Source organism: Uloborus diversus, chromosome 8, assembly GCF_026930045.1.
Source record: "Uloborus diversus isolate 005 chromosome 8, Udiv.v.3.1, whole genome shotgun sequence".
Taxonomy (NCBI): domain Eukaryota; kingdom Metazoa; phylum Arthropoda; class Arachnida; order Araneae; family Uloboridae; genus Uloborus; species Uloborus diversus.
In genome coordinates this window covers 132,246,406-132,264,078 of record NC_072738.1, presented here as the reverse complement: position 1 = coordinate 132,264,078, position 17,673 = coordinate 132,246,406, and the positions used below count along the sequence as shown (strand labels likewise).

The window sequence follows — 17,673 nt, the reverse complement described above, 5'->3', positions numbered from 1 at the left end:
CAAAATCACAGACGTCAAAACTTGATGACCTTCCCAATTCCCTATTTATTTTTAAAGCAAAGCAAAGAATGAAAACTGAATATAATTTAAAAAGCCTTGCTTAAAATAATTACAGACATTTATTTGTTAACAAACACAAGATGGCAACAGTTAAAAATTTTAAATCATTGGGATAATATTTCCGATACAGTTATAATCACGAGAAATACGCAGACGAAAGTCTGTTACAATTTATCTTTCTTATTGTTGCATTTTAAAAGCTATTTTTATTCACAAAAAAAATAAAAATAAAATAATAATAATAATAATTTGACTTTTGACATCTTGAATTTAAATTACGTTTTTCGCAATCACAAGTGTGTGTATGTAGGCGTGTGTGTTTGTGTGTGGGGTATGTGGGTTTGTGTGGAAGGGTATAGGGGTATGTGCATGTGTTTGTAGACATGTGTGTTTGTGACTGTGTGCTGGCATAAGTGTGTAGATACTTGGGTGAATGAATGTGTGCGTGTGGGGGGGGGGTATGTGTATGTGTATGTAGGCATATGTGTTTGTGTCTGTGTGCAGGCATGAATGTGTGGATAGTTGTGTGTATGTTTTTGTGTGTGTATGTGTTTGTGTATGTGTGTGTAGGTGTATGTACGTGTATGTGTGTGCGTATGTGTTTGTGTGTGTGTATGTGTTTGTGTATGTGTGTGTAGGTGTATGTACGTGTATGTGTGTGCGTATGTGTTTGTGTGTGTATGTGTGCGTGTGTGTGTGTAGTTGTGTATGTATGCGCGTTTGTGTAGGACATGAATGCAACCTGGAGACGGCTTTCGCTATAGGAGCAGCATCGTGAGGAGCCGGTCGACGGTGATGGAGCGGAGGTTGGCGGTGGGAAAATAAAATGATGGGACGCCAAAAACAGTCAAATGAAAGCAAGAAGCAATCGTGATTGCTCAAAAAAAAAAAAAAAAAAATTAGCACTTCTTGGAGCGATTGACCCCAAAATTGAACCAATGCTTGTGCACATATAGGTTTAAATTGGTTTCAAATTTCATTCAGAACGTAGCATTACTTTTTGAGATATAGAACTCGCAATGAAAAAGAAAGAACGTTCGATTGCACCACCCCCTTTTCCGCTTTTGATGACAAAATAAAACCCTCTTTACCCTCTAAGGGCTACTCGTAGATTAATTGTTGTTGGATTCTTTTCATTATTTCTGGAGATATAGCAGTCACAAGGGACGACAAAAAACGTTCTATAGCTCAGCCCCTTTTTGAGATATTGACACCAAAATTAAATCAGCACCTGTACCTGTTAGGGACAACATATGGACTAAATTTTGTTTGATTCTGCCTGTTACTTCCTGGGAAACAGCAGGCACGCATAACTCAAGAAACGTCCCATTGCTCCACCCCCCTTGGATGAATTCGCGCCAAAAGCCAATGGGCACAAGTTCACATATGAACACATATGTGTACCAAATTTCGTTCGATTTCATGCGGTAGTTTCTGCTGTAGAGCGGCCACAAAAAATCGGTCACACACATACGTGACACACACACACAAACACAGAGACAGAGAGACATTTTTCAAAACGGTCGAAATGGACTCAGCACACCTCGAAACTCAAAAATTTGCACGAATCCAATACTTTTTTCTATATATTAGACATAGAAGAAAGTAAAAATGGTCAACAATAACCGCTACCTACTGGAGTTTAGGGTTAATCCACTGGAGTTAGGGTTAAAATTTCAACTATCAAAATAACTCCAAACATGCAATGGCTTCCTTCAAATGTAGAAGCGAATTTTACCCGTCATACCTTGACAGGCGACATTCTAGTTTGAAAATAAACACGAACATTTAAAGGAAAATATTTTTTGCACAATTACAGGAGCTCCTTTTCGGTTTCAAAAACATATTACTGATGATTTTTCCCAATGTTAAAATACATGAATCAGACTTTAATACATGAATAATACACATTTTTTTTTTTTCAAAAACTAAAGAGGAAGACTAAATGGTGTTTTAACAGTTATTGAAGGTTATAAACATTATTTGAAAGACTTTCCCGCAGTTGGTAAAAGGTATTACGAATGAAAAATAGAACTTCAATATTTACTTATATAAAATAATTGGATAAAAAAAGAGGAAATTGGTTGCTTTTGGCAATTCCTTTCTTTATCCTTAATTTCTGAATGCCGATAACTCTCTTCGCTTTCCAGTATTTATAGCATGTAGGGCATTATCAATCATTGATTGTCAGTGACAGCGCATTATTTTGTGGCATTGATGAATGGCTCAATATGAGTTGCAAAGGTGACTTAGTAATATAGTTTTGCTAAAAACTTATGTTGTATACATTTCTATAAATATATTTTTAAAATGAATCTACCATTTCTTTTGCTGAGACGTTTTAATGGATTGGTTTTTATTGTAGACAAAATAAATGAATAACATATAAATAAACATATAAATAAACGAAAATATGAATAAATACACAAACAAATAAATAATTAAATAAATAAATAAAATGTAAATAAATAACTTAATAAAATACAAACAAATAAAACTATACATAAATTGACAGACACTTAAAAATAAATTTAAAGTTTTAATTATTCCTAGAAGTAAAAAAAAAATTCTGAAAATAAATTGATTAATACAGTGTTGATTAAAGTTACCAAAACACGCATATATGCAAATATTTGAAAATTTTGTGCTTTATTAACGTTGTTGTATCAATTTAGTATGATTAATCGCTAAAATTATTTCTTACTGTCTAACTCTTGTAAGAATACAAACTGTACACGATGGAAACATGTTTGGAAAACTTAAATTCAAGAAAAGTGTTTCAGTTTCCTGAATCTGCACCAAAATGTGTTTTAAATAATGAGCTCTGTTAAAAGAAAAGCGCACTAAAATGTGCTCCGAATCTGTTCCGAATGTCACCTGCTCAGGATACTTGTTAAATTTAAATTTGTGAATAGATTGGAAAACTGATTGGGGTGCCATTTGGTTAAACTTTTGAATTCATCCTTTTCTTTCGTATAAGTTCATCAGCTCGTATTTCACGTGCCCTCCATAGGGACACATGGGAAAAATTAAAGACATATTTTTTAAATACTTTAAAAGAAAAAAATATTTTTTTATAAAACGTCTCAAAGTATTCCATGGCACACAAAAATAAATGAATAAATAAATAAATAAATAAATAAATAAATAAATAATCGGGAGACGCTTTTGCTCTAAAAACTGAATAACTGATAATGTTTTTTGAAAAGTAAATAAATTAAAAATATGTACCCTCCCTTTTTCTAAACAATGCTGCGTCATTTAGCCCAATACATCAACTTAAGGGGGGGGGGATTCCTCTAAATTATTGCAAAATACAGAGAAAGCGTTTCAAAAACATTCAAGTACTATTTCTGCACCTGATTCAGGAAAAAGAATTACTTGATTCTAATATACTATTTATAGCAGCCTTCAGAGAATATAATTCATAAATGACACAGCTAACACCGTATCAAATATTCAAACCAAAAGTCATAGCTGAATAAAAAAAACATAGCACTTTGTTGATTGGAGAAAGGGCAGTAACTCTTGCTGGGTGTGAAAAAATTGGGCTTATTTTTCTCTTATTTCCAGTCTAGTGCTAAACATAGCATTTTAATAGGTAGGATATTTATTTTATTTCATGTTATACTTTGCAGCAGCAATGTTTAATGGGAAAATTACGTAATATACTTACGTTGAACGTTCTGTTTTATGTTACGTGCAGAAATAAAATAGTGTTTTCTTTCCCAAATTTTATAAAAAAAAGTTTTTGGAGCATTCAATGTAAAGCAGGAATTATGTAACTCAGGTAGTGATTGCCGGTATACCGGTATTCCGAATACCGGTATTCGGAGCTATTTTGCAATTTCGTAATACCGGTATTTGATGGGGTAGAATACCGGTATTTTCGGTATTAGATAAAAATTAAAAATAGTTTGAATAAAAGAGTTTTTAATTTAACTAATTAGATCTATACTGTTATTTGAAACATAAATTTCTTTTTTGATGAGACAGTACAAAAATCAACCTATTGAAGAAAAAGTTTGGCTTCAAAAGCACGAATTCATAGAATATCAATGCATAAAAGTCGCTGAAGGATTACTGAACGATATTTTCATCACCAGATGGTGTGATGCATCGCACTTTCATGAGTTTATTTAAACGACGTTTTTATTTTCTCCATTTCCTTGACTTGCCCTCTTATGAAACTAATTTTAGTGTAATAACGAATTGATTTGTGCTATGAACCATTTATTCCGACCATCAATTGCAGCAATTCTTTATGATACTTTTTTTTTTAATATTTGTCTCAACTGTACTGAATTTTGAGAAAAACTTCTTCTTGTTAGTATAACAAAGAGTAACTTGTTCTCGCCGGTATTAGCGTGCTGTTCTGACTCACTATTCAGTTTTATACCAAGCGAGATAATATTGATAATGCCTTGAACATTTACAAAGAGGTAAGATATAATCAGTTAGAACATATTTTCAGATATTTACACAATTCTATAGAATTTTGAAAAGAAAACGAAAGCGACTAAAAAAGAAACTAATAAGATCAAATTCATCGTAAATTTCAAAGTAAAGGGTTAATACAAACCTATTCTTATCAAGAGAATATCGTTGAAGATGATGTTAATGCTGGAAAAGAATTGTCGCTCGCTCATTATTAATGGTACCATCGACCTGCGTGAATTCTGAAAGAATATTTTCAACTGCAGGAAGTTTTTTCGCTAAAATGAGTTCCAGGATTTATGACAATTAAATAGATGCATTATGTTTCTTGCTATAATGGATTTTTTATTATGATATTCGTTCCTTCATTTTAATATTTGTTCATAATAAGTAAATAATGCCCTTTTTCCGCCACATAATGAAACATGGAAACGAAACATTATGTTTTTGATTCTCTTTTTGACAAATTTCTAATACCGGTATTCCGGTATCACGTTAAAAAAATACCGAATACCGGTATTGTATTTTTGGTTCACATATATTGCCACCGTATTGCAATCCCTAAACTCAGGTAACATGGGCAAAAAGTTACTTAATAATCCTCACGATATAAACTTTCTCAATAAAATGACAAGATTGTGAAATTTTCTGTCTTATGATCATAATAACTAAGTCAATGAAAATTAACTAAAAAGGGTAAAATAAAAAAAAAAAATTAAATAAAAACAAAAAGCCCGATTGCGTAAAAACCAAAAAAACTAAAAAGAAAAAATTTAATCCCAGTAGTTTAGAATTTTGTTAAGTAGATATTACTGAATAACTACTCCATTGAAATAGTTTTATAATCGATACACACATAAGACAAATTCTTAATTCAAAAGCAGAATGAAAGGATCAACAGTCGGGGCCCATTCTAATTTTACGGGGTTCCTTGACTGGTCAAAAATGAATAAGCCCCGACTGTTGATCCTTCTATTCTGCTTTTGAATTTATGATTTGTCTTATGCGTGTATCGATTACAAAACTATTTCAATGCAGTAGTTGTTCAGAAGTACTTAATAACAATCTAAATTACTGGGCTTATATTTTTTTCTTTTTTTTTTTTGATTTTTACGCAGTCGGGTTTTTTGTTTTTATTTAATAATTTGTTTTGTGAATGATTTTGCTTCAGAAGGTTTTTTTTCTGAACTAAACAGAAAGGAGTTATGTCCCATAACTGACAGAGGAAAAATTATAAAGGAAAACGATTGATATCCGTATCTTTTAAATAATTGCTTGAAAAAAATATTCCTAATCGCGAAGTGCAATACGAATCATGTACTTTTCTGATAAATGCTTGAAAAGAAGCGAGTTTAACAATTAAAAAAGTAATGCATTTTTTGTGTTGGCTTTTAGATGCGAACACATGACGAATTGTAAAAACTTCGGAGTCAACCGAGTGGAATGGGACAACTGCATTTAAGTCGAAATAAAATGTTAAAAAATTATTTCATCATGTCCAATAGATGTAGCGGCTTCAAACCCTTGCTCGATCCCAATCTGCTGCATCTACTGGACAAGCTAGAAATAATTTTTTTGCATTTTATTTTGGTGCAAATGCTGGTGTACCACTTCTTCCGCCATCTCATTCCTTCCGGTTCCTCACTATTTTCATAAGAATGTTCCACTCTTTTACAAGGTTTCAATAAAACCTCGGTAAAGACGTATATTTTATTCTAAAGGATGAACAAAACTCGTGCAAAATATCCTGAAATATGAGGCTCGTTCATGCATGAATTTCGTGTATAATTGCTCCACACATAAAGCATCTAGAAGCAAAGAGATGTAAGTTCCAAAATTAAAAACTTGGAGATAACTTGTGCAAATGGCTGGAACAGCTCTCCTCTGTTGAGGCAAGTGAATGTAGTAGTAGACCAGGCAAACGGTGCAATACACAACGTAAAAAAATGTAAGATTACCAATATTAATTGTGTAACGTTACACGAATTCTGAAGTGTATAGCATTGTTGTTTGAAAAACTGAAATTGTTGGAGGATGGTTTCAGTAGAATTCAAAGCTCATGCGTAAAGATCAAAATCGGCGCAGAGCAGTTAAACTCTTATTAGCGGAACGTAAACTGGTAAAAGCTCTTGCTGTGTGAGTTTGTAAGATTCGTGTTTTGGGTTCAGAACTGACTCAGGTCATTTCCTCTCTTAGTGAAATAAAAATGTCTTGTTTGTGTATTAAAATAAATTAATAGTGTATATTGAAATAATTGGTGCATATTGGTTGTTTAAAATAATTAACTTATAAATCGTTCAAGAAAGTCAGGAAAGTCAGATGAAAGCTTAATTTTTGGTAAAGTGCAAACTCTTAAGAAATTTCTCTGTATGTGTACAGAAAATTCTGGTGTAACCTTACATAGAAATGTGTAAGACGTTACGCTATAGTTACATTACCATGGTGTAACCTTGAACAAGCGATGTGTAACTTTACACCAGTAGTAGAGGCAGCTAAGCTGCCACCGATTTCATGGGGAGTAAGGTTACACATTTTTTTAAACAGTCCAGTATGATTTGGAAGAGCGTTTTAAGGTAACCAAATCCACCCAACTATTTGAACTGCTGATCGAACAGATGGGCGATGGGGCAATTGCCCTTACCTTGAGGGACTCTTCTTTGGTAAATTTTCGATATCGAAGTTCAAAAAACGCCATTTTAAACCATCTTTGATAATGTTAAAGTTAAGGGAAGATAGTTTCTAGACTCTAGACTGGAAATTGTTTTAGAATTGATACAGTGAGAAACAAAGGGATGTAAGTGGCAAAATTAAAAATTTGGAGGTAAACAGTACACATAGTAGGTGAAACTCTCCTCTGTCTTGGGGCAAGAGATAGTACTAGTAGCCCTGGTAGTTTGCTGCTATGCAGCAAGATTTAGAAAAAAAAATTCAATGAAAGCCTACCTAGGATGTTATCCTTAAACGCGTTTTACTCAAAACTTGAAAATGTCCACTTACATCCCTTTGGTTCTATCTGTCCAATTGAAGTCCGAATCTTTCTGTGATGAAAATTTGTAAACCAGAACACAAAGTAAAGGGCATGTAAAAAAAGTCAATCGTCCTTCCCTTGAAAAAGTTTTGGATTCATCCTTGATCTATGGTTTGAACTATGCATGCGTATAACTCAATGCTTTTAAGAAAATCAGTCCATTCTGCCTTTCACTACCTTGCATAATGTTGGAAAGTTCTTTAATTTTCTGCAAATAGATGAAAACAACTAGAATTACATGGTTAGGATAAATATCAAAATTAATTTGTTTTGGATAGCAGAGCATTTCTGAGCTCTGTTTTATAACATTAACCTCGCCAAAATAAAAAGAGAATGTTGTGATTCCTTTAATGAATAATTTACAAAAAAGAAACCTTAATAGAAAATTTTCTCTTACATGATTAAAATTCAAAATGTACTCCAGAATGTTGAAAGTTCTCTAGAAATCATGAAAGCTCCATTCCATAAGTGATACGAAATGAGGACTCGGGGTTCTTCACTATTGTAGATTCTGAACGGACAGTGCAAGGTGTTTCAAAAATGGCTGATACATAAGAAAAATCAATAAAAACTAAAGGGACACAGCGATAGAAATGTACCGTTTGTTGCATTATGCTTAGAACAACAGTAAATTTTAAGACAGACAAACTTTCAAAATTAGTTACTATGTTCCTCAACAGATGGCGCTGCAGATATTATAAAAGGTAAAAAAAAAAAACGAAAAGGCAGTCTTTAGGATCGTCAAAACGACTGGTATATTTGAAAAATCAATAAAAACTAACCGGGCAGCATTGATTTTTCAAATATACCGGTTATTTTGGCGATCTTGCAGACTGCGTTTTTTAACATCTTTTAAAGTACCTGCAGCGCCATCTGTTGAGAAACAATGTAACTAATTTTGAAAGTTTGTCTGTCTGAATATTTAATGCTGTCCCAAGCATAATGAAACAAACGGTATATTTCTATCGCTCCCCTTTTAGTTTTTATTGATTTTTCAAATGTATCAGTCATTTTTAGAACACCCTGGAGCAAAGGAGCGGGGAGAGGGATAGAGAGGGTTCTCCCACTCAAAGACCTAGGCTTTAACATGATTATCAATCCTTATACGGTAGTTAATACGCTTACTAAGACTGTGTTGACTCGAAACCCTTTTGAAAGTAAATACCGGGAGCGCTCGTGGAATAATATTATTGGATGGTTAACTGACTAATGGTTCGAAATGGTAAATGGGCGAATGAGAGATGCTATCTGAAGATATTAAAAAATAAATTCTTCAAGCTAAAAAAAGTTACCTGGTATAATTTATTTAACTTCGACTATAATGCGAAAAGCAGCATGCATATAAATGTATTTAATTTAACGTTCTAACTTTGGAAAGAAATTTTTTCTTTAGCTTTCAAAAAAGTAACACACAGACAGTTGTTGTTTGGATTATTTTATCGTTTACCTTTGCATTGTTTTTGAGTAAAAATATTGAGAAATTAAGCTCAAACAGGTATACAAAATGTGTATTCGTTGATGTGGCTTTCGAAACCTTTTATCTGCAATTTTGTTAATGGGCAACTAAGCCATTGCCTAGAAAGTCTTTTTAACCATTAATCTTTGATTGCTATGTAAACCTTTTTGATATCATTTATACCACACAATGTGCTTCGTAATACCATATTTGGAAAAAATAACTTAAACATTTATCAACTATCTTCATTATTATTTTTACCAACTGCGCACTAACGATGAGGAATTTTCCCATTAAGTAGCTAAACTTTCAAAAGCAATCAATCATAAGCAACAAGATGTACCCATGTGCGCAAGAATTCCTCGAATTTCAAGTCTCATAAGGCGGTAGATAACGCTTACGTGTTTCGGTTCGCGCTATTTCGTCCTAGAGCCGTTACTGTAACTATATTTAGAGAGATATTTATTATAAATTAGCTCATCCCAGTGGATGATTTTGGAGAAAGTACAGTTGCAGTTAGATGAGATTTTGCTTAGTGGAATAAACTTCCGAGAATGTTTCGCAGTGTTGAGCAAATGGGGAATCGGTATCAAGTTATGTATCCTCTCGAATGCTTAATGTAGTTAGAGGTTTTGGTCTGTCAGAGATCGGAAGATTATTATGTGTTTACGCATAAGTGCAGCAATTCTAATTTCTTACGAATGTAAATGCATAAAACTTATGACAAATTAGTATTTTTTGTTCAACTTTTAATCAGCAACATCAGAAAACAATGCTGGTAAGCGAAAAATTAATTCCCGTTTTTATTTTTAAAAGAGATACAATAAATACGGTTAAAGTACCTCTGCTTACTATAACTACATTACTATCATTTTTTTCATATTATTAAAACCATGATGTTCTAATTTCTCTGATTTAGTTTTTTATCGTCTGTATTATTTTTAAAAGCTTGTCGCTTTGGTTAGATTTATTAATTCACTTGTTGTCTTTGCTCATTCTCAGGTTTTTCGAACGCCGCGTACTTTGCTTGTACTGAATAAACAGTAAAAAATTTAAACCATTATTTAAGTTGTTAAGTCCAGTGTACGTAACAGAAAATCACTGCCGTAATTACCAGTTTATAAGAAAATATGCATCATAATGATGACTTTGAAAAAGCTCTCGCAAACTTATAAAGCAAGTTCAAATTTGAAATTGAGAACATTCAAAATCATTGCTCTCGTATTCTTTGACCAAGATTAACCAATGGTGTCCATAAACTTGGATGTTTTTTCATAATTTTCTTATATGTGCAATTTTTGTAAGATAAAATTTATCTGCTTTATAATTCAATTTCAAAATTGCAGTTTAGGAACCACTTTAGGAGCTGGTCATTCCAAGCGTAACCCATATGATGAAAACATTTTAAAAATGGGTGGAAAAAAACGTCACCAATTTATTTTTCCTTGTAGAAGAGTAATATAATGTTAAATTAAAAGAAAAATATAAATACAAAGAAATTACGTAAAAAACACAATAAACTTTTTTTTTTTTGATCTAGCATTGCCATGACTTCTTTTGTTCTGGAAATTTGATTTAAAAATGGTTGTAGAAAAATGTGTAATGTTAGAAAATAATATAGTACAATGGAGCACCAAATATTGTTTCACTACATTAGCTTACATATTTTTTTACGATAGCTACCTTGGTAACATGTAATTACTCACCATTTTCTCAACGTAAAGTTATTAATCTGTTAAATTCATTGGAGTTAATGGGTCTAAGTAGTGTTAAACTTCAAAAAAATCGATTTTTTGAAAAAAAAAAATGTTGTACTGCCACTTATTTTGAACATTTAAGTACCAAGTTTTTATCGATACGAGAAAAACTTCCCAAGATATTAAATAAAATATATTTGCTTACTTCCGGAATTCGTGTTTGACAGGATATTTTAAACGCATTTTTGTCAAAACGCAAGATTTGGAGTTTCGAGCATTACATTTCAAAAACTTGCTGTTCTATTGCTTTGAAATTTTCTGTGAACGTTTTTTGATAGTTATTTTAAAACTTATACATCAGTTTGACTTAAAATATTTGAAAAAAATATATTTCATGACAATTTTTACCCTCAATTCTCAGTTTTTTAAGAAATTATAGGTTTCATAAGTTACAAAATGTCTAACTATTAAATTTTTTTTTGAAGAATAGGTGTATAGTGTTTGATTATGATATATCTGTGCAATTTAAGACCTTCTTTGTAAGCATTAGCGTATTATTTAGCTCAGCATAATGCATGGAGTGAAACGTTCAGTTTTCACGATTTCGAAAAAAAGCATTTAGATTTTTTTATTTAAAAAAAAAATAATTCTTTATTTAAAACTAATCTAAGTTATACAAAATTGTTTACTGATTTTACTGACATTTACAATCATAAAAAAATCAAATTACTGAATTGTTTTTTTGTAGGAGATACAGATTTTTAAAAATCGCTCTCTTTCTACGCGCATTAGCATGGTAACATATTGAGAGCCATTAAATTGGATTAAAAAGAACGTGGTTCAAGAAGAAGAAATAATATTTCAGAAATCGTCTTAAGTTAAACGCGAACGTTTCTCTTCATCTAAACTAAAAATAAGGGAGCCACACACATAGCGAAATAATTAAAAAAATTGAAATATATAGCAATTGAAGGAGCTTATTAAGACATTTTCTTGAGGCAAAAATTACTTGCTCTTATACCCTCGTTATCATGTTATAAAAGGTCTTAAAATCCGCCAAAATTTTCTAGAAAAGTGCCAAAATTAAAGACGACGAGGATTTTAAAATACATGCGATTTCAGTTTAAAATGCGTGCGGTTTAACATGTGGCAGGACATCCATCTGCAAAGGGCGTGAACTATGTCTTTCCCTACACAACAAATATCGGTAAATTTAGCAATTTTTCCTGAAATTTTGGCAGATTTTAGGAGTTTATATTTCGATTATGGGGACACGAGGGCAAACAGCTTATGCATTCAGAAACGCGTTTTATTATGCTTTTTCAGTTGCTCATCATTTAAATATTTCTCATTATTACACTATCGTAGTTTTCTGGTAAATAATATGTCAGTACATATAAATTAAAATATATTCTTACGTAAAAAAAAATACTGCTCAGAAGTAAAATGTACGCAATGGCGACACATGAATGTAATCTCCTAAAATTCACTCATTTCCACTTCAGATACACATTATATGATGCACAACCTTTGTTTTGTGATTAATATATATATATATATATATATATATATATATATATATATATATATATATATATATATATATATATATATTTCTACTTTTGTGGGTGGTCTATAGTAAAAGCACTGACCGTCTTTGGCTTGCCTGTATTATTTCTAAATGAAATTTAAATAAGTGAAACAAAAATGTTTAATTTGTGTCTTTTCGGAAAAGTTTTAATGTACCTGTGTATTTTCTGTGCACGTGTATACAAGTATTACTCTTTTGGGAAAATAATGACATCCGATAATTTATTTCTTCAATGTATTATTTTTGCCCTTTATTCAGTTTTCCGGTGCAGCTTTTTCCCAATTCTTACATAAATAGATGGTTTAAAAAAATAACTTTCGTACATAGGAGGAAAACTATTAAGTATTACTGTTTTGTGAAAATAATGATATCCAATATACTTCAAAGCACTACTTTTGCCCTTTATTTAGTTTTCCGGTGCAGCTTTTCACCAATTCTTACATAAATAGATGTTTAAAAAAAGAAAAGAACTTTCGTACACAGTAGAAAAACTTTTTTATTATTTATTATTATCTTATTTCTGTCTTAACTTCTCTTAATACGAATAATTTCTTTTAAGAGATAGTAAAATATACAACATATATACACTATTGCAGATTATGTTGCTGTAGTAAATATCTAAAATTCTAAATAAACCATATGACAAATTTTAAGTACTTACTTTTGATTCTGTTTTTAGTTAGGAGACTTACTCGTGAGTTTGATGTACGTTCCGCGTACCAGTGAGTTAACAATTGGTTTCATCAAAGCCCGAAAATTGAAAGCCAAAGACATCACAGGCGCATCAGGTAAATAATCATTTTTTACTTCATTTTTGCTGTTTGCCGAATTGCTTTTAAGAATAGAATCAATGTTTTTTTTTTAAAGTTATTGAGCAATCACTATTGCTTATTGTTCTCACTTGACTGTTTTTGGCGTTCCTATGATTTTATTTTCCCACCAGCACCCTCTGCCAGCACCACCGTCGCGTTGACCGGCCTCACGATGCTGCTCCTCTTGCGAAAACCGTCTCCAGGTTGCGTCCATATCTTACACACACACGCACACACAGACACGCCTACACACTCATGCCTGCGCACAGACACAAACACAAACTCCTACACACACACATACTCATGCCTGCAGACAAACACAAACACATATGCCTACACACACACACACACGAACGCCTACACACACACGCGCGCGTACACACACAACACGAACACACATGCATACATACACACACACACACACGCACCCACACACATGCGTCTACACAAACACACACGCTCGTGATTGCGAAAAACATAATTTCAATTCAAGATGTCAAAAATTCAAATTAATTTTTCATTATTTTTTTAATTTATTTATTTTTACTTTAAAATAAAATACATTTAGAATTAGAAAAAAAGAATGAAAGAAAAGCTTGTAAATCTATGCTCGTTACATTAAACTTTTTGATGGAGGGTTGTCAGTAGTAGATCTAAATAATTCAATTAGCTTAGCCTTTCTTATTTTAATTAGACACTAAAATATATAATACAGTGGAACCACGGTAGCTCGACACCCCAAAGGGATCGCAGGTAAGCGGGTGTCAACTTACCGAGGTTCTATTATTTCAGTTATTCTTGTGTTTTCTGTATTGCTTATTTATTAATGCTTGCCGTCCACGTTATAAAAATTAATATCAGTAGATGATTTTCCTTTCTTTCTTCTTTTTTTCGTTTTTTATTTGTTTGAAAAGAACATAACAAAATAAATAAGACAACTTCATTTATATGGTTAGGAAAAAACGCATATTTTTTGAAAAGAGATAGAGCTTCTTATCTGTTAAAGAGAAAAGTCCTGCTCTCACTTATTTGAAAAACATATGTTGTGCTGTCTTGTTTCTTTTACGACCTATCCTGTTTATATTTCTTCAAGCTCTATCAAGTCCTCAAACTGCAGCAAAAGCACGGAGTGTGGTGGTTGACTTTTAAGGGTACACGGGGAAATTCTCTAAAACAGCTCTTTCCGGAAAACAATGAATTAACTGACCCATAAATAGCCTCAGAAAAGGTTAATGTAAAATATTATCGGCAGCAAAAAGTGAAATAAAATAGCAAGTGGATGTCGACTTATAGAGTTTCGTGTAACATTGTGCCATGTTAGAGAGGTTTGCACCTATTGTAATTAACACTGGACCAACCATTGGAAAAATTAATGTCGACTTACTGAGGTTGTCGAGTTATCCGCGTGTCAAGTTACCAAAATTTTACTGTATCTGATACGTACATGATAGATATTAATTTGAAGAAAAGTTAATGACTCGAACTGATAATTGTATCGTTGCGACAGTACGACTGGTTTCTGCAGATCGTTTCTCTAAATAGTCGTCAGAGGGGCACTACTGTGTTCTGTGACAACTTGCGTTGGGGACTGCTTAATTTCCCCGTTATCGGAAAATCAAGAAAATGTAAAATGTTTTAATAGGATATCATTTATTAAAACAAATTTTTTTCTTTCAATTTTCAATTGAATAATTAAGGTTAGGGATAAAAAGGGATTACAAAAGTCTACCTCTATTTTATAAAAATAATTTCTTGATATCCGATGTAACTCCTTTCATCTTTAATGGGGTAAAGAAAAAATATATAAGATCAAAAAAACATCAACTGAGGTCAAGTAAAAACAATAAGCAATCGTGATTGCTCAAAAAATGTGTATTCATATTTTTAGAGTAAAACATGACAGGTCTTTTAGCTCCAAATTGTTAAAGATATACCGAGAGTAGATTTTACTTATTTTGAGTTCCTGTGAACCCAGAAACAAAGAAACGGCATCCAGCATCCAGTCCCTGGCATTCATTTAAATTTTGAAGTCTTTAATTCTAATTAAGTTTTTCGCAATCACAAGTTGCGATAGGACCCTATTCGTTGGACTTTTCGTTTTTACAAAAGGTTCCAATTGCAATCATAATTTCAAAAATTGATTTGAAACGTCAAAATTTAAATAAATCCCAGATGCTGGATGTTGTGCGCTAGATGCTGTTTTCATCTAAAGAGGGTTGAGAGTCGAGTATAAATAAAGTCAACTCCATGGGACATAGACGCCACCGCCCAAGAGGAGGGAAATTTTTGTTGAGGCCTGTGGACCAGAGGAGTTTGCATGATAAGCGTAGAAAATAAGAACAAAGAAACGTCAACTACGCTCAAGTGAGAGCAATGAGCAATTCCTGATTTCTCGAAATAAATAAATAAATAAATAAAAAGATGCCGTGTTAAGAGGTGTGCATGTTTATAAAATTCGATTGATCAGGGATATGGAAAACATAACGCACCTAGACGATTTATAAAATTGGATAGCTAATTGCTTTTTTTTAAGAGAGCACATTCTGTACCTTGCTTTTTCTTTATACCCAAGACACAAAGTGTAGAAGTACTAAGTGAATATTTAATTGAATTACGTACTTCATCCCACCACTCTATGAAGGAACTTAAATTTGGATGCGTGGAACTGTTTTTTTTCTTTTTTTTTTACTTATTAATTAGACGTTTTTTGTATTTTTAAAACAATAAAAGTAATAGTAAATCTAACTAGTATGTTGTGGCCATCACGAAACTTTCTTCTATATTTTTCCTTTTTCTGATCCCTCCCCATGCTTGACGAGGAAGCAATATTCCCAACAAAAACAAAATTACACATGCAAAAACTTGACGACCATCCCAAAGTCTGAATTATTGTAAAAACAAAACAAAGAGCAAAAATTGAAAGTTACTTTAAAAGCCTTACTTGAATTAATTACAAATATTTTATTTATTAACAAACATAAGATGGCAACAGTTAAAAATTTTAAATCATTGAGATAATATTTCCGATCATTTCCATACAATTAAAATCACGAGAAATACGCAGACGACAATCTATTACGATTTATCTTTCTTATTGTTGCATTAATAAAACTATTTTTATTCGCAAAAAAAAAAAAAAAAAAAAAAAAAAATCAACACCTCTTGGAGCGATTGGAGTCAAAATTGAACCAAAGCCTGTTTACGTATGGATTCACATATATTCCAAATTTCAACCAGAACGTAGCATTACTTCTTGAGATAGGGCACTCACAATGGAAAAAAAGTACGGGCGATTGCGCTACCCCCCTTTTTAGCTGTTGACACCAAAATAAAATCAGCTCTTATACCCACTAAGGGCTACTCGTCAAAAAAATTTTGTTTGATTCCGTTCGTTATTTCTTGAGATACAGCAGTCACAATTGACGACAAAAAACGTTCTATAACTCAAACCCCGTTTGAGCTATTGACACCAAAATTAAATCAGCACCTGCTCCTGTTAGGGGCAACATATGGACCAAATTTTGCTTGATTCCGCCGGTTACTTCCTGAGGAATAGCAAGCACGCGTAACTCAAAAAACGTCCCATTGCTCCACCCCCCTTGGAGGAATTCACGCCAAAAACCAATGGGCACAAGTTCACATAGGGGCACATATGTGTACCAAATTTCGTTCAATTTCATGCGGTAGTTTTTGCTGTAGAGCGGCCACAAAAAACTGGTCACACACAGACGTGACACACATACACACACACACACACACACACACACACATACACACACACAGACAGACAGACATTTTCCAAAAATAGTCGAAATGGACTCAGCACACCTCAAAACGTTCGAATCCGTCAAAATTCGAAATTCGAAAATTTGCACGAATTTAATACTTTCTTCTATATATTAGATATAGAAGAAAGTAATAATGATAATGATGCTGATGGCCATAACAATATTAATAATGATAATAATAATACTGTTCCAAATTTCAATTAAACCATAAGAGACGCTACAGTCTCGGTCTAATAGGTTATGAAGGAGGTAAAGCAGAGGCGTGAATCCTATAATTTATTACCTGATTTAAGCTTAGTGAATGACAGCAATTTTTCATCGTTTTTATGGGGTTTCTCTCATTAACTTTAAAATGTTATAAACGTTACAAACTGCGTGGAGCCTACGTTTTACCTCATAAGAGGTTTAACTCTTTCGCTAATTTATTAAATCGCCTAAGGTGACGTATTTAAGTTTTATAACTACGAATCGAAACCCTCTGGAGGTTTACACTCCAACATTTTCACAGTCAGTAGTAATTAGTATTTTTCCTCTCCTAATGAAAAATGAACCCATAATCTACTTTCGTTGATTATTCATTTCATTTAAATTTTTCAGTAGCGAAATTGATGGCCGAAACTAAGTACCTTTATTAAACGTTTCAAAAATGGATTTGATTTTTACAGGGTATCAAATTATACTTGATCTCCTTTTAGTGTCACTGGATACCATGCACTTCCCTATGAGCTTCTGTATAAAAAAAATTTATTTTAACTATTTCTTAACACTTATTTTCACTTTTTTAATTAAATTTATCATTTAAAT

The 17,673-nt window shown here is 32.4% G+C and overlaps 1 protein-coding gene across 1 annotated transcript in view; it reads left to right on the top strand.

Moving 5' to 3' along the window:
* Nucleotides 1-17,673, top strand: part of LOC129227292 (synaptotagmin-7-like) — a 280,815-nt gene that overhangs the window by 258,549 nt on the left and 4,593 nt on the right. Inside the window, exon 7 of the mRNA XM_054861830.1 lies at nt 12,949-13,057. Within this exon, the coding sequence (XP_054717805.1) occupies nt 12,949-13,057 (109 nt within the window). The remainder of the gene's footprint in view (nt 1-12,948; nt 13,058-17,673) is intronic.